The sequence below is a fragment of the Belonocnema kinseyi genome, chromosome 3 (assembly GCF_010883055.1).
Source record: "Belonocnema kinseyi isolate 2016_QV_RU_SX_M_011 chromosome 3, B_treatae_v1, whole genome shotgun sequence".
NCBI classification, from domain to species: Eukaryota; Metazoa; Arthropoda; class Insecta; order Hymenoptera; family Cynipidae; genus Belonocnema; species Belonocnema kinseyi.
In genome coordinates, this window is record NC_046659.1 from 79,081,419 (window position 1) to 79,099,723 (window position 18,305).

At 27.3% G+C, this 18,305-nt stretch overlaps 1 protein-coding gene across 1 annotated transcript in view; it reads right to left on the reverse strand.

The window, feature by feature from the left end:
- Positions 1-18,291, reverse strand: part of LOC117169458 (integrator complex subunit 7) — a 20,595-nt gene extending 2,304 nt beyond the window's left edge. Inside the window, exons 1-12 of the mRNA XM_033355841.1 lie at positions 17,762-18,291; positions 17,143-17,462; positions 14,864-15,088; positions 12,815-13,064; positions 12,655-12,728; positions 9,651-9,796; positions 9,213-9,576; positions 5,149-5,408; positions 4,856-5,056; positions 4,654-4,747; positions 3,320-3,423; positions 851-1,349 (exon numbers count right to left, since the gene is read on the reverse strand). Coding sequence (XP_033211732.1) covers positions 851-1,349; positions 3,320-3,423; positions 4,654-4,747; positions 4,856-5,056; positions 5,149-5,408; positions 9,213-9,576; positions 9,651-9,796; positions 12,655-12,728; positions 12,815-13,064; positions 14,864-15,088; positions 17,143-17,462; positions 17,762-17,852 — 2,628 coding nt within the window. The 5' untranslated portion in view covers positions 17,853-18,291. The remainder of the gene's footprint in view (positions 1-850; positions 1,350-3,319; positions 3,424-4,653; positions 4,748-4,855; positions 5,057-5,148; positions 5,409-9,212; positions 9,577-9,650; positions 9,797-12,654; positions 12,729-12,814; positions 13,065-14,863; positions 15,089-17,142; positions 17,463-17,761) is intronic.
- Positions 18,292-18,305: the final 14 nt, after the last annotated feature.

The window sequence follows — 18,305 nt, forward strand, 5'->3', positions numbered from 1 at the left end:
TATCTCTTCAGACTTTTTGAAGCTCTTGAACATTAATTGAAAACTCCTTCGAATTTCTTAAAATATTCGAAAATCTTTAAAATTCTTTTAAATCTTTTGGCAATACTTTAAAATATTTGAAATCCTAAGAAATTCCTCAATTCTTGTGAATAAATTCTTGGAAATACATTGAAATATTATAAAATCTCGCAAAAATACAATTAAATCTGAGGATATTTCAGCAAATCCTGGAATTTTTTAAACGCCTTAAAACAATTCAAATCCTTGGAAAATCCTTTAAAAGTTGTTAATCTTTTGAAAATTCCTTGAAATATTTTTTATATATTTCGGAACTTCTCAAACTAGCACTCAAAAAACTAGCACTCAAAAATTTCTTGAAATTTTTTCGAATACTCTAAACCCTTTTAGATTCTTTGGAATCATATCAAATTATTAAAATCGATTCCGTGGAATTAAAAAAAAATACTCTATAAACTTTAGAATGATTTGAAATCCTCTAAAATGATTTAAGTACTCTCAAGTATTTCAAAAGATTTGAAGATTCTTTCACTGTGAAAAGTGTCTATAGTGGTTTTATCATAAAGAAGCGACTAAAAAGTATGTACCTGAAGTTCTGAATATTTAAACGAACAAAATCTTTTTTTCCCCATTCTATTTTATCTATAAATAATGTCCCAACTACAAATAAAAAAAAACTAATGCATTAAAACTTTATTTTGTAATCCATAATTTGTTATCTAAATAAATTAATATTTCTAACGCGTCTGACAGAAATCCCCTGATTTTTAAATTTTTTCCAAAATCCCTGACTCGTTAAAATTGTAATTCAAAAAAAATTTGTTATGCTTGCCTTCTGATCCGAATTGATTTTAGAAGGAGGTGTCGAAGAAATCGAAATTCGAACAGCACTAACGGAACGATACAAATAAGGCCTGGGTCCATGTCTCAAAACACCTTCGACTTTCAGTGCCAATTGACTTCCCTGAGGAACGGAAACAGGTTCTCCCAAAACCCTGGGTTGTGGAGAGACTGACAGCTTCACACTTGTTGTTTGCAAGGACTGGAAGAAGTAACGAGGTATCGGCAGTCTCATTTTTCCTCCAGCTAACAAAGTCACCTGAGCAACTAGGCATTTAACCCTCACGTGGGTGATTCCCCCTTTGTCATTCAACGTTTCACACGTGGGAGCGAGTTGCCTCAATTTTGTGCAACAGCGAGCGAGTTGGCGCATTTCTACGGTGTCGCCAAAATTAAATTCTCCCTCGTTTTGTTGGAAGAGAGAAATTCCCGTTGGTTTTCCACAAACCTGTTCTGCACTGTTTGCCATCAACTGACACATTTCCTGCAGACTACAGATATTATTAAGGAAATATTTAGAGTTACCAAATGCCCAAAGAATTTGTGTTGAACAAATGCTCTCGAGAATATGCTCATCATTTAAGCTCGAACAGAGTATTTAAGAGAATTTAAAGCATTTATTGTTTAAACAAATAGATATCATAATTAATACATACATTTTTACAAAAGCATTCTAAAGTCAAATAAAAATATACTATTTTTAATTAGAGAGTTGCTACAGATCGGGTAATTTCAGAAAATCAGGGAATGGCTGGAAAAACATAATACAATTGAGGAGTTTTCAAACAACTAAAGTTGAAGTTAATTTTATTATTATAGTTAAAAATTAATCTCTTTTGCTTGAGGATTCAAACTATTTTATTGAAGATTCATATTTTTTGGTTGAATTGAAATATTTTTGGCATAAAATTAATGATATGAAAAATCACCTTTTTCGTTGAGAATTCATCCTTTATGGTTGAAAATTTAAAAACTTAGCTAGAAGTGGAACTATTTTGTTAATAATTCACTTATTTCCTTAATAATTCATCATTTTAGTTGACAAACCTTTTTTTGTTCGAAATTTAATTATTTTGTTGAAAATTATGTTTTCTAGTTGAAAATTATATGTTTCCACTGAAAATATAACCCGTACATGCTTGGTTGAAAAATTATCTTCATAAGTTAAAAATTCAAATATTTGGTTTTAAATTCTGTATTTTATTGAAAATTCAAATTTGTGGGTAAATATTTAAGCTTCTTGATGACTAATTCCTCTTTTGAAAATTCAAATATTCGGTTCAAAATGCATTTACTTCCTTAAAAATTCGTCTGTTTTAGTAGAAAATTCATCTTATTGCTTAAAAATTACTTTTTTCTTATTTAGAATTAATTTTTGTTAACTGAACTTGTGACTGTTCTATCTTTTTAGAAGATTGATCTTTATTGATAGAAATGTAACTTTCTTGGTTGAAAATTATGCTATTCTATTTCAAATTTAGATTGATTTTATTGAAAAATAAGTTTTTTACTTAAAATTTAATTAATCTATTTTTAGTTAAAAATTTATCGGTTTTAAATTAAAATTATTTCTTTTAAAATAATTATCTGTTTTAGGTGAAAATTCATTTATTTGTTGAAAATATGTCTTTTTTGTTAGAAGAGTACACTCATTAGTTGAAACTTCGTCTTTTTGGTTAAAAATTAATTTCTGTGGTTGAAAACTTACCTATTTTGTTGAAAATTTGTTTCTTTTTTGGTTGAAAATTTATTTTACCAACTGAAAATTTAATTATTTTATTTCTGTTGAAAATTAATCTTTTCAGTTAAAAATAAATTTTGTTTTTAATAAAAGATTGATTATTTTAGTTGAAAATTCACTTTAAATGTTTCATTTTTTGTGGAAAATCCACCTTTTTTGATAGAAATGTAATCTTTTTCGGTAAAAATATTCTGTTTTGTAAAAACTGTTTGGTTGAAAAAAAATTTCAGTTAATAATTCGATTTTTTGTACAGAAAATTTATTTTTTGGGTTGGGAATTCCACTATTTGGTCAAAAATTCATTTTTTTTTAATTTAACACTGGTAAAAAATTAATTTTTTTAGCTGAAAATTCGATTTTTTTAGTAGAAAATTAATTTTCGTAACTGAAGATGTAAATATTCGATTTTTACTTGAAAATTTATATTTTTTGTTGAAGATTGATTAATTTTGCTGCAAACTCGTGTTTTTTTAAATTTACTTTTCTAACTGCAAATTGAACTATTCTAGTATTGGTTTGTAAATTTTTCTTGTTTGGTAGCAAATTTATATATTTATGTTTTTGGTTTTAAAAAATGTGAAATACAAATAAGTCTTTAATTAAAAAAAAGAATATTCCTTTCTAAAGAAAATATATTTGAGTAGAAAATGATTACGTGACTTAAGCATGAGCCAGCCGTTTTTTCGATTCGACTTTTGGATAATAAGTGAAAAAGGATACGCTCGAATGTTGTCTAGAGACTCAGGATCGGCGTCGAAAGCTGATTCGTAAAGCTTCTGATAATTCTCAGCACAGTTTTTAAACTCTTGCACCGATTTTCTGAGCTGAAATGAAAATTGGATTTAAAATTAACTGGCTTTGGAAAATGGTAACATAAATTTTAGAAAGGAAGAATGAGAGTGCCTATCTAACGTAGGTTTTCAATTCCCGGTTATTTCTCGGATTTCTCCCATTCAATTTTTCATTTTTCCCTGTCTGGGAATTATATTTATTTTTGAAAATTTAATGTTCTTTTTATTCTTTTGGAAAATTCCCTATTCCGAATCAGAATCAGAATTCTTTTGGAAAATTCCCTGTTTTAAGTCAATATATAATTCTTTTAGAAAATCCTTGTTCCAGCTCTGATTTATAACTTTTTCGAAAGTTTTTCTAATTCAATTAAGAATTACATATAATTGCTTCGCAAAATTTCCTGTTCCAACTGAAAATTTTCATTTTTCTTAAAAATTCACTGTCCAAATTGAGTTATAAATCTTTTTGAAAATCCCCTGTTCCAAACCAGAATCAGTATTCTTTTCGAACATTCCCCGTTTTCAGACAAAACATAATTCTTTTGGAAAATCCAATGTTCCAAGTCAGCATTATAATTTTTCTCAAAAATTCCCCTGTTCTCAGTCAAAATTATAGTGTTTTTCGAAAAAACTCTGTTCCAAACCAGAATCAGAATTCTTTTCGAACATTCCCCGTTTTCAGACAAAACATAATTCTTTTGGAAAATCCAATGTTCCAAGTCAGAATTATAATTTTTCTCAAAAATTTCCCTGTTCTCAGTCAAAATTATAGTGTCTTTCGAAAAATCTCTGTTCCAAACCAGAATCACAATTCTTTTCGAACATTCCCCATTACAAATTGAAATTATAAGTTTGGAAAGTTCACTGTTCAAAATCAGAATTATAATTCTGCTCGAAAATTTCCTCTCCCAAGTCAGAATTATAATGCTTTTCGAAAATTCTCTACTGAAAGTCAGAACAATAATAACTTCGTTAAAAAATTTCCTTCTAAAATTCATAATGACAAATATATTTTACAAACCCCCATTTTTCAAATCATGATTATCGACAATAAAGTCTTTTTATTGTTCATTTCGTGATTGAATAAACTGAGAGTAATAAAATAGCAAAACACTTTTAATATTAATATCAGTACAATCAAATGAAAAATCCCAGTGACTGAATCAATTTTCGGGTCATTTACCGATTTTTCAAAGATGAAAACAATTTCCGGTCAGGCAGACACTCTGGTAAAGTTTGATTTATTTTTTAAATTTCCCGAACCTGAACTGTGACTCGTCCATATCTTTGAAGATCGTCTTTCATGGTGAGAGCTTCATGAGCTGCGATTGCATACGGAGGTGCAGTGCACAATGACCTGAAGTTACAAAAAATTTCTCATCTGAAATCTAATCTAATATTGTATCACTCTCATTCTATTGTTATATATCATTCAAAGATTTTCCATTAAAAAATATTAATTTACCTGCAAGAATGTAAAAGTTGGGCCAAAGCTTGTAGGAATTCGCAGCGAAGTTTCGCGTATTCCCCTCGAAATTGAAGACTGCGATGGGGTGTGCTAGCAGCTTTTAAAGAAGCACAAGCACTCGCATAACGTGAAATTGCCCCGTTTAGTTTCTCGACGATACCGCTCTTCTCGGTGAAGCTATTTTCCTCGATGTCTTCCCTAACGAAATAAGAAAAAAATATATTAGAATTTTTATTTATATTAAATTGAGAAGAGGCAATTTAAAAATAAAGAATTTTTTAGAGTCCTACATCAAATAAGCTTCGGCACTCGTGACGAGTTCCAATCCTGAAAGCCAAAAATGAAGTTGTTCGGAGGCGACAGCTTCTTTTAAATCTTTAAATATACGGGTTGCAATTCCATGATGTCCGTATCGGGCAGCACTTCGAGCGATTCGGTATTTTGCCCAACCATCGACATTTTTTATGACATTTTCTATGGCCTCTAGACATTCTGGGTTCCATTCGTAGCCACAGGCAATCATTTGGAAGAGGAGAGTACACAGCATTGACTACAAAACATATATAAGGGAAATTCTAAATATTTTTATTAATAGTAGGTCTCCAAAAACTCTCAAAAAGAAAGTATTAGATTTTTCGAACCAGAACTTTACGTAATTTTTATTTAATTATTTTGTCAATTTTGATCTTCTTTTCAAAACTCCAGTCAAATAGGCAATTCATAACCGATCTGAAAGTTTAATGGCTGAATATATATTCGTTTCAGAGAGTAGATTTAGCAATAATATTTACCATGCTGATAATTTATAATTTTCAAGTTCAACAATCTCAATCTTGTATAAAGTTCAAAACCAAATAAAGCTATATAATAATTTCATGGAAATAATCTTATTGAAGCATTCGTTATTTTGTTTTTCCCTGACATAAATACCTAGAAAGCTAAAAATAATAAATACTACGAAAAACAAAAGTTCCTTCTAGTTTTTCGAAATTATCAAAAAAAGGTGTTGATTTTTCATTATGCACTTTTACAACAGAAAAAAATAGAAATTTGTGGAAAAATATTTTCTCGATTTTTTAGGTAAAGTTTATGGAAGTAAATAACTTCAGAGGGGAAAAAACTAAGAAAAAGATGTTCTCATCGAAATGTAACATTTCAAAAGATGACGAAAAATACAATTTTCTTTAGCTAAAGTTGCCAAGAAAAATATTTTTCGTTTTTTTTTTTAAATTTTTAATACTATTTTTAACAACTTACGGAAAAAATACATATTTTTATGTTTTAAATATTTTTTTTTCTATTTTTGCGGATCCACAAAACAACTTTTCAGTGCTATTGCCAATTGATCTAATCATTTTGAGTTTTTTTCAATCGATTCTATTAAAAATCTTGAAACCCGATAACTTTTTTGTGTTCAAAAAGTTTCTCTACAATAAACTGTTTTCGAAAGCAATCATTTTTTATTTAAAACCATTTTCGACTGTCGGTTTTTTTTTCGTGAAAAATGTTCGGGAAACGATTTCAGATAATAATAAACAAGAATTCTTTCAAGTCGATAAAATGCATATGTGTTAATAAATTTAATTTTTAAAGAATAAATGCAATTTTTACCCTAAAGATTTTTGCAAGTAACTAATGGGGAAATTTACATGGCAGCGGAATTGATGAAACAACTGTTATACGTTTTAGCCTAGAAATATTAACCAATTCAAACTTTTTTTTAAAGGTAATAAAATGACGGAGAGAATTGTGGATTCAATGGTGTGAACGTTTTGCAATTACAAACAAATTAGTTTCTTTTATTTTGCACTTATATTCGGCTAACAAAAGATAGTATAAAAATAAGGCATGATTAAACAATAAATGTTATGATTTTTATAAACAAATTTTTTCAGTTTTCGTATGTTTAATTAAGTATATTATAGTAATTTAAGAAACTAATGATGTTCAGTTGGATAAATTGTCTTTTTATGCTTCAAAAATTAAATTTATTAATACACACAATCTATCGATTAAAAGAGACAAAAAATGATTTTTTTTATTATCATCTGCAATTATTTTCTTAATCTTCTTCATGATAAAAACCGAAATTGAAACTTTTTTTTTCCAATCTTTAAGCATGTTATATAAGTTCGTTATGCAAAATCAACACCTTTCTTGATAAATTAGGAAAACTACAAGGACATATTTTTGTTAGATTTTATCGTAAAATAATTATTTCAAAAAAAAAGGCTGTACACAAAAAAGTTTAATTTCTCTGTAGAATATTTTCCAAAATAAATCATAAAAATTGTGAAATTAACTTGAATATCTTATTCGGAAAATCTAATACGTCGTTTTCGGTGGCTTTTGAGCATCTACTATTTGGAGAAAATACGGCAGCTAAATCGTGGACGTGGTTCCCTACAAAATTATATGTACTAAGTAATAATTTGGGGTCTCAATTTTACTTCAAATTCACCCTCCTTTTTTCAAAAACTAGAAATCAAACACGGGCGCTATCATTTTTTATCTAAAATAATAGAAAAGCAAGGACAATATTTTTAATAGTTTATTTAAATTGATATCCTAACATCAAAATAATATATAATATTTGTGTAAAATATAAAGACAAACATTTTTAAAAAATTGTTTAAGGTTTATATTTTCTTTAAACCTAATATTTTTTACTTAGCAAGGAGATGGTCATTAGCTCAAATGTTGAAAATTCAATTTTCGATTTTCAGTAATCGAATTTTTGAATATTGAAGATTAAAGAAAATTGAATTTCCAACAGTTTTAAATTCACTTTTCAACTTTTGAAAATGTAACGCCTGAAAATAAAGTTTTTTAAATGAAAACACTAACATAATAAAAAATTATTTAAAGATATCTAACCTTGTTCAAATCATAAGGATTTATTTTTGAAAATGTAAATTTTATATGCAAAATGCCAACTTAACCTAAAATTGTTCAGCAATTATTAATTATCTTTGAAATTGGATTTAAATCTAATCATTCTTGTCTAAAAATATCAATTTCAGGTGTAACAAGCCATCATAACCTGATATTGTTGCAAGTCATAAATATTATAAATATCATTTGAAATCCAATAATTTGTTATTGAAAATACCAATAATTTACGACAAAACCGCTAAAATAACGAAAATGACGTCAAAAATAATTGTTACAAAGTGTAAATCTTCTCTGTAATTTAGTAAATTTTATTTAACATTTTTGTTAAAACATTTTTATATTCATTGAAAGCTAATCATTTTTCATTTAAAATAGCGAAAATTCCGCCAAGAGATCCTAACACAACATACCAGAAAATTGTTCAAAATTGTTCATCTTTTTACTGACTTTGACTAAAAATACCGATTTCTGGTGTAAAACTCCAACATAACATAAAATTGTTATAAATTTTTAAGTCTACTTAGAAATCTAATTTTTTTTTACTAAAAATACCAATCTCCGATGGAAAACACTAACAAAATCCAACACTGTTAAAATATTCGATATCTTTTTCAAATTATAATTTTTGTTGAAAAATAACAATTTTTAATGTAAAATGCTAACGTAACCTAAAAGTGTTAAACAATTATCAACCTTATTTGAATTATAATGATTTTTAAACAAAAATTTCAATTTCCGACAAAAAACAGTAATATAATACGAAATTGTTGAAGCTTATACATTTTTTTATTTTAAAAAATCATTGGATTTGAATATAACTATTATTGTTAAAAAATACCAATTTCAGGTGAAACACACCAACATATGTAAGCTAAAGTTGTTGCAAATTGTGAATATTCCTCGAAATCTAATAATTTTGTATTAAAATAAGCAATAATTTCCGACAGAAAATACCAACAGAGAAAACTGCTCACAATTGAAAATCTTCAAAATCTAATTATTTTCTGTGATTTCCTGTGAAAGACGTTAATATAACCTGAATGAAATTTATAATCTTTGAAATCTAATAATTTTTTATTTTTAAAAAAGCCCATTTTCGGTGTAAGACCTCAATATAACCTAAAATGATTGCAAATTGAGAAACGATGACGATCTTCGTTTAAAAATCCAAATTTCCTGTAAAAAAAAACTAACGCAAAAATTTTTTTAAAAGAAATGTTGAGTCATCTGCGAAACTTTAATTTAAGATTTGTGTATTATTTCCAATAATTTATTACATAAGTCGAAAGTTTTAATTTCACCGCGCAAAATTATCGAAAACGCAAACTCTTTTTCAATACGCATAAGGTTTTCTATGATTTCTCTTATTAAAAGGGATTATTTGTAGATTTGATTTTGAGAATTTCTAATTTCAGATCAACTAACTTCAAGTACCATCACTTTGTTTAAATAGGATTACCTTCGTATGGACGTGTGTCGTGACTTTCAATTTCGCCAGAATATCTGGTAAAAGAGGAAGAAGGATATTTTCTCCAAGACTTCCAATTGCTCCCAAAGCTTCGCACAAGGCCACAGTTTGATTATCACTCTGTCTGTTATCCGAGTTTTCACTAATCAAAGTAGATCCGATAGCATCGACAAATTCGGGACAGTGACTCCTCTGCGCTTGGCAAAGCTTTACCGTAGACCGTAGACAGACTTTTAATTGATAGAGGTATTTCTCATCTAGGGCTAAAAGCATAATTAGAGATTCTAGACAGGAAATCACTTCTTCTATTCTTGTATTCGAAAGTGCTTTCTTTTCTTGCAAATCTTCTTCATAACTGGTGAAATAACAAAGAATGCTATTAGTCAATTAAAACAGATTTATAAAGCTTTTTAAAAATTAAAATCTTACCAGTAACAAGCGATCCTTGCAAGAATTGTCACGGCCTTTACAGCCACAATAGGATTGGGTGAATAACAAGCATTAAGGCAAAGTGATAGAAGAGGACTGCCTTCTAGTTTATTTGCATCACAAGTTACTGCACTTTGACTTAAAACCTGTAATAGACAATTTATTTATTATTATTTTGTATTTAGTAATATATCAAAAATATCACATTATGCGTGCTTATTTCACGTTTCTTATTTTGATTGCCTAATTACAAAATTAAAATATATGCTCAAATTTAAAGTACTATAAAATATAAATAATTATAAATTAAAATAGCTACATCGGCTTTCATACAATTTTAAATAAACTGTAATTTTAGTCGCCTTTTAGTAATCTATGACTTTCATTTAAATATAAAATTTTATCTCAGCAGGAATTAGAAACAAAGAAGAAAATCTATAAGTTGATGTGGGATTTTGTATCGTAATAAGAAGTTTTTTAAAGATATTCTGGAATTCTGAGTCTAACTAATGTCTTCCATTTTCGACACTGATCAATTTTGAAGGTGATTGCCATTTCGTTTTTAATTTTTATAGTTTAAAATAATAAAATTTTAAACGTCTTTTTTTAAATGGCCGCGTTTAAGACAAAAAAAATTCTCTGAGCTAAGACAACAAATTTTCGATGTGTCCATGGGAGCTGGAAAAGGACGCCTAGGTTCATCGAAATTCAGTGATGATAGCAAAATATTTTCTGGCGTATTCTTTTCGTCTTAAAATAGGTCTATCTTAAAGATTTTCAATTAAAGATCCTTACATTTTTAATGTGCATAATTAAAAATGATGTAGTTTTTAATGTTCTTGTAAATAGAATGTTGAAAATTTACAGTTTGGAAATTCTTCAATTTTAAACTTGTATGAATGAAAATTCTTAAATTTGGATGGTTCTGAAGAACAAAAGTCAATTTTTCAATTTTAAATCTTCTAAATTGAAGAAATTTCAAATGTAAATGATTAAAATTACAGCTTTTTTAATTATAAAACTCAAAACTTGAATATTTTATGATAAATTTTCAAAATTCAAAACTCTTCAATCTTAAAGAATTATAAATAAAAATTCGCTTTGGATGACTTTGAAGACCAAAATTCAAGTTTTCAATTCTAAATCTTTCAAATTAAAGATATTTCGAATGCAAATCATTAAATTACAGCATTTTTAATGGTAAAACTCAAAACTTGCTTAATTTGTTATGATAAATTTTTTAAATTAAAAACTCCTCAATCTTAGAGATGTATAACTAAAAATTTTTAAATTTGTATGACTTATTGGATTAAACGTCAAGTTTTTAATTAAAAATCTTCCAAATTGAAGAAATTTCAAATGTAAATCAATAAAATTACAGGATTTTTAATCGTAAATTGACAAAATTAGAAACTATATAATTTCAAAAGATTTACAATTAAAAACTCTTGAAATTCAAAAATGTATATAAAAACATCTTAAATTTTGATGACTTTGGTAATCAAAAGTACAGTTTTCAATTCTAAATATTCTAAATTGAAGAAAGTTTAGATGTAAATCATTAAAATTTGCGAATTTTTAATTGTAAAACTTAAAACTTGCATAATTTTTAATTCTAAATTGTCAACATTAAAAACTGCAATTTAAAAAATTTACGACTTGAAGTTCTACAATTTGAAAGAGCTAAAATTGAAATCTCTTGAATTTAAAAAATGTATAAATAAACATTCTTAAATTTGTATGATTTTTGGAACCAAAAGTCAAGTTTTCAATTCTATAAATCTTCCAAACTGAAGAGATTTTAAATTTTAATCATCAAAATTACAGAATTTTTTACTGTGAAAATTCTTGAATTTAAAAAATATAGAATTGCAAATGATTAAATTTTCAAGATTTATACTTTAAACTTTAAAAGTGTATAGTTTTGAGCTTTTTTTTATAGTTTAATTTTAACGATGGACAATTAAAAATTGTTTATTTTTAATGGTGTGCTATTTTCAATTCTACAGTTTTGTATATTTGAATTTGAAAACTATACGATGATTCATGCCAAAAAATCTGTAGCATTTCAGCTATTGTTATTAATTCTGATGAAAATTCTAGTAACTTTTTTCTTGGGTGTTGAAAAAAAAAACCTAAAATAATGTCGGAAAAATTGAAAATACCTACGATACTCAAAATGGAAAATTTTGGTCCTTTTTTTCAACATTCATAACATTGGTGATTTTAACTCTATTAAGATGTACTTTTTTGAAATTATTCGTAACAAGATGCGGTTTAAAAAAAATATTTTGAAACATACATTTCAAAAACTACTTGGATTTTTCAAAAATAAATTTTCAAACTGAATTTCTAAAAAAATCCACTTTTTCTTTTCATCTGCTTTTTTCTATAGATAGATTACTAAAAGCTTAAAAAATTAAAAACTTAAAAATTAGAAAGAAAACAGAAGAAAAGAAAAGCATTAAGCTTCCTCTAAAAGCACGGTAAATATCAAAATGGGATCTCTCTTAGTTTTCTAGAAATTGACATGGAATTGCTTTCGTGTACAATAGAAAATTATGCAATTTTAAATGTCTTATTTGGAATAGTTTAATTTTGGGGAATTAAAATGGAACTTTATTCAATTTTATGGATTTTCAATTGCAAATTCTTCAAGGATGGCTAGTAAAAATGACCGCGTTTATTTATTTTTTAGAGATTCTTATGATTTGTTATATATCTAATAAATGCTTCCGTATATAAAAAGGTACTTTGAAGGAACTTTAAGTTAATTGAATCAGTGAATGTAGCTGTACTTAGTTCTTTTTTTAAGGAACTTCCCCAACACTGCGTCCAATTTTAAATAATTCTCAAATCAGGTAAAAAAATTCTTATGTCGATCTAACATGATAAAAATTTGATATTGAAATTCAAACTAAATAATTTCCATCAAACTACAACAACTTCAAGTAGGCTAAAACAAAATTTTATAAGAAGTCTGTTAAAATAAAGTCAATTTTGCCTCTATCACATCCAAAGTCCGAACCAGAAGATCCGTATTTGCTGCTCCCTCTTGCAAAAGAATGGTTGTACTGTCTAAAAATAAAAGTTCCGTTATTATTCTACTTGATTGGAAAATGTTATAATGGTTCTTTAATTTATTTTAAAAATATTTTCGGTACCAATTAAATTTGTGAGAGCGCCTTGAGGCCAGAGATGCGCGCCTTTTTGCGCCAGAGAATGCAACTGATGCAATGCGTGTCTTTTAATCGACATTCTCGGATCGTCATGTAAATATCGTAAGAGTAAACCCACTTGGGCGGGAACATCTATTAAAGTTGCAGAGGCTAAGGTCGTTAAAGCACTCAGAGTCACTCGTACGAATTCGACTGCTGGGTAACTTCCAAGCAACTCCATACACAATTCGTTAACCTGTAAAAGGCAAAACAGTAAAAGGGTAAAGTTTACTATTAGCAGGTCTCGGACTTACCACACTATTGACAATATTTGACATTTTTCTAAAGCGATTATACTATTTTGCCACTATTTCGAAAAAACGACACCAAAGACACTATTTTCAAATCAAAAAGACCAATTTTCAACCAATTAAAAATTGCCACTCAATAAAGGAAATAAATTACAACAAAAATGTTTAATTTTCAAGCCAAAGACATAAGCTTTCCACAAAATAGGTGAATGTTCAATCAAAAAGATTAACTTTCAACCCAGAAGAGTAATTTTCTACCCGAGAATATCGATTCTCAATCAAATACATACATTTTTAACCAAGAAGATTAATTTTTTTTACCAAAAAAGAAGAATTTTTATCAAATTATATAAATTTTTAGCTAAATAGTTAAATTTTCCAATAAAAACATATGTTTCCATCAAAAAGGACGAATTTTTAACAAATTAAATAAATTTTTAGCTAAATACTTCAAAAAATGAATGTGATGTTAGTCCAAACTTTATTCGATTGATTTTTAGTTTATGTCTTTATCGGTTCAAAATTTTTTAAATTAAGCAGATGAATTTTGAAACCAAAAATATGAATTTTCCAAAAACAACAGAACTTTCAATCAGAGAATAGGAATTTTCAACAAAAAAAGAGTTAATTTATAATCTATTAGTTGTAATTACAATATAATAGTTAAATTTTCAGTTTGAAAAATTGCCGCTTAACCAAAAGAAAGACGTGTATTCAACTAAAATTACGAATCTTCAACAAAAAAATTTGAATTTTTACCAAAAAATGTAATTTCTACAAAAAAAAACGTGTTTTCAACAACATACATAAATCATCAACCAAATAGTTAATTTTCTACAAAACTGTTGAATTTTAAAGCCGAAACTTCGAATTTTCTACAAAACATTTGAATCTTCAACTCGAAAATGTGAATTTTGCACAAGAAATTTAATTTTCAATCGAAACTGAATAATTTATTAACAGAGTCGCATTTTTATCCAAAAATGAGAAACTTTTATCCAAAAAGGAGAAAAGGTGAAAAAAAGGAGAAACTTTCAACCAAGAAGTATGGCTTTTCAATAAAATTGTGGAATTTTCAACAAGATACTTCAATTTTCAACCTATTACATTTTATATTAAATTGTTTAATTCTATAGCCAAAAATATGAATTTTCTACAAAACAATTGAATTTTTAATAAAAAAAATAATTTTAAACCGAAACAAATTACTTTTTTAAACAGAAAGTTGCATTTTTAATCAAAAATGTGTAATTTCAATCAACAAGTATGGCTTTTTAGCAAAATTGTTGAATATTCAATCAAATAATTTAATATAAACCACATATTAAAAATTTCAAACAAAAAAGTTTAATTCTGTAAAAAAAAAAACTTAATAGCAGACTTTTTATCCGAAAAGAATGAACTTTTAACCAAAAGTAGTTAGATTTTCTTATTGGATTCTATTAATTCAGTAGGAATTTAAGTGAAAAAATGCGAATTAGGGGAAAGACTATAAAGCCTATAATAAATAAATAGTGATTTTTATAATTTATAGACATATTATATTAAATAATAACATTTTAAATAAGCAGTAAAGTTTATTTTTAATACTTCGAACCTATTAGAAAATGATTTTGACACTATTTTTAAAAACTTTTGACACTATTTACAATATTTTTAATCTCTAAACTGAGTCAGAGACCTGTATTAGTTGAAAATTTGAAATATAAAAATGAAAGTTAAAAAAAAGGTTGAAGAAAATTACCATTGAAGCAGTAGAAGTATCGTGATGCATGTACTGCAGAATCGGTATGAGTTGCAATTTCATGGAAGCAGGAGTGGCTTGGCCTCTGATCATGTCGGAAATTTTGCTGCACATTGAAACGGCAAACAATTTTGACTGTGCTGCAAACATCTGCGCTGCATAAATAGCAGCTTCGACTTCGACGGAGTCATGAGAGTCCAAAGACCTTCGAATACTGTGGTGGACCTTTTAATAAACAAATAATCATCATAAATTCAATTTTAAATAGTTAATATACATATTCAATTGTTTCTTATCGTATTTATTCAAAAATGTATTCCAGGGATCATAATCGATTCATTTTTTAAGAATCAAGGACAGAAATTCAAGATATTAAAAAATAAGACGCTTTAAAAGATAAATCAATTCTGTACTCGCAAATCAAAAACATGACAAAATTCTGTACAAACGGAAGAAATAAAGGGGAGTAGAGATAGTTTTCACGGAAGTAATGGAATAAATTCTTTTTGATAAAATTAATGTTTATAGTATTACCGAATCAATTTGAAATTAGGTAGGTTCTACGCATGAAGTCACAGAATCACTCGGAGGCGAAAAATGTTGTTTTTTAGAGGAAATTAAGTGATTTGTATTTTTCAGATATGAAAAACAAATTCTACAAAGTTATGGCAGTTTTTCTGAAAATATTAAAATTGAATTTTCACAAAAAAACCATACTTACATTTTTTGCTAATTTTTTTTTGTAATTTGTACTTTCATGAGGAGAAAACTTTGTAAGCTTTATGCGAGCTGCATATTGACAGATACGAAATTTTTTTAGGATAAACTTTTGCATATCTAAAAAAGTTCTATGGAAAATACCAGAATCACATTTTTAGACTAATAAATTCTGCCAGCCTAAAAAATAGTTTAATCTTTGTTTGTAAAAACTTTTATGTTCATTTGAAATCATTGAAATCTTTTGAAATTATCTCAGACTTCTTGAAACCTTTTAAAATTCTATCTTTGAAATACTTGTGAAATATTTTCTTCATCTTTTGTATTTATTTTGCATCAGTAGAATATCTGAAACAATGGTGAAATATTTTGTAATTTTCTAAAAAAAATGTGAACTCGTTTAAAATTCTTGAACTCTTTTAAAATCCTGATGGATTCTTCGGAATATTTTTGATATTTTTTATATTTGTTTGAAATCATTGAAACATTGGAAATATTTTGGAATATTCTTTACATTTTTGAAACTATTTAAAATCTTTGAAATCTGTTGTACTGTACCGTTTTTGAAATTCTTGTATTTTTTTTATATCTGTATGAAATTTGGAAGAAATCTTTAAAATATTTGTTAAATCTTTTGTATTCATTTGAAATCATTAAAATCTTTGTGAAATCTTTTGAAATGTCCGAATAAAAATTGAAATCGTTGAAAATCTTAGAAATCTCGTTTACTATATCGTTTCAAAAATATTTAAAATCCATGAAATCTTTTAAAAGTTTTCAATTCTTTGTGAAATGATAGAAATCTTTATAAAATATTTGAAATCTTCTAAACTTTTGTATTCAATTTGAAATCATTATTATATTTGAAATCTTTGCGAAATCTTTTAAAATCTTGGTAAAATCTTTTAAATCTTTGTGAAATGTTTTCAAATATTTGTGGAATGTTCGAAATCTTCTAAACAATGTTGAAATCTTATAAATTTTTTAAAAAAGATTAAAACCTTTGAAATCTGGTGTACCTCCCTTTTTAAAATCTGTCAAATTAAAATTGGTTGAAATTCTTGGAATCTTGTGAAATCCATATGAATTCTTTGACATATTTTGAACTTTTCGCCAACCTTTTTAAATCGTTGAAATGTTTTGAAATCTTTGAAATTGGGTGTACTGTGCCTTTTTTAAAAATATTTAAAATCCTTCAAACTTTTTTAAAGTTTTAAAATCTTTGAACTCTTTTTGAAATGTTCAAAATCCTTTTAAATTTTATAAATCTTTTGAAATCTTTAGAATTATTTTGTAACATATTGAAATCTGGTGTATACTCGAAAACCGGGTGGTCAATCGCTCGAACACTGTTTAAGAAGCAAAAAATTCCAATTCAAGGTGCTCGTGAGAAATTCAAGAAGATTTCCAGGTTTTCAAGATTAAAAAAAAATTACGGAGAATCCAGGTTTACAAGGTAGCTGGGCACCCTGTTTAATAAAAAATAAACTCCCCTTTTTTACCTAAAATTAAACTTCTGAGCTACTGTGATCCCTGATATTCACATTATTATTTTTTTTTACCTGTTGACGTTCAGGAATGATTCCTGCTACGCTTCCCAAAGTCCTGAGGGTGAGAGCCCTGGCGACGGGATCATTGGAATGAATAACGCTGTATATTCTTCTGACGAATTCGTCTACATTCAGAATTTTATCCAAGTGCTTCTCACTTTGCTGACAGACTCTGAGGACCCAAACTCGCAGGAAATTGCTTCCCATTCGAAAGACATCTGCCAGTTTTAGTAGCAGAGAGTTTATCAAAATCGGAAAGGGGTATTTCTCAAAAAGTCTGGGGAAACGGACGATTGCCTCGCATTGTTCCCCAATTTTGTTTGAGCGTAATCCTGAAAAATGATAAATTTAGAATATTTCTATTGTTATAAAGAAAGAAATTTTTAAGAAGAATGAAAGTGTTGAAAATTTGAAGTCTGCTAGATATTTAAAGCAGATAAATCGAAATTTGAAAGCCTATCATATTTGTTTAAATCTGAAATAACTCTAAAATCTCAAAAGTATGATTAAAATTGAGTATCTACTTCATATAGAATTACAAATATAATTGCTCATTCTTTTTGAAATACGGAAATAAATAAAGATTACAAAAATGAATTTTGAGGTTATGTTCCCAAATTTTAAAACTTACCTTTATCAAGTTCGATAAGAGCCGAATTTGCATCCTGCTCGGGTTCTCCTGTGCCCGTATCGTTAAATGCATTCATTCGCATTCCAATCATTTTGATAAATTTATTAAAAACTTCAGTGTTTATAAAAACTTGTCGGATCAACAATTTCACTTCAGACCGGCATTTAATTTGAAATTATATACCCACGTCCGCCACGACTGTGCATTACGCAAAGTATTGTTCTTAACTAATCACTTTGTATACTCCATATTTTTCTAATTACTTTTAATTCATTATAATCGTTAATTATAATAATCTAAAATCAAAACAAAAAGCCAGCTGTTACTCTGGCATGTAAAAGAAGTAAAACCCCCACTACTTTATGGAAAATTAGGCAAAATGAAAAATAAGCTCTTATTTTGAAAACAGACTAATACTTATTCAAAACTTTTTTATTTTCCCGACTTATTTGATCAAATTTTGTTTAAAAACATAAGGAGAAGATATGAATCAACTCCTCTCTTGTATCTTTCGGATTGTCGTCTGCTGTCTGCTGCGCATGTG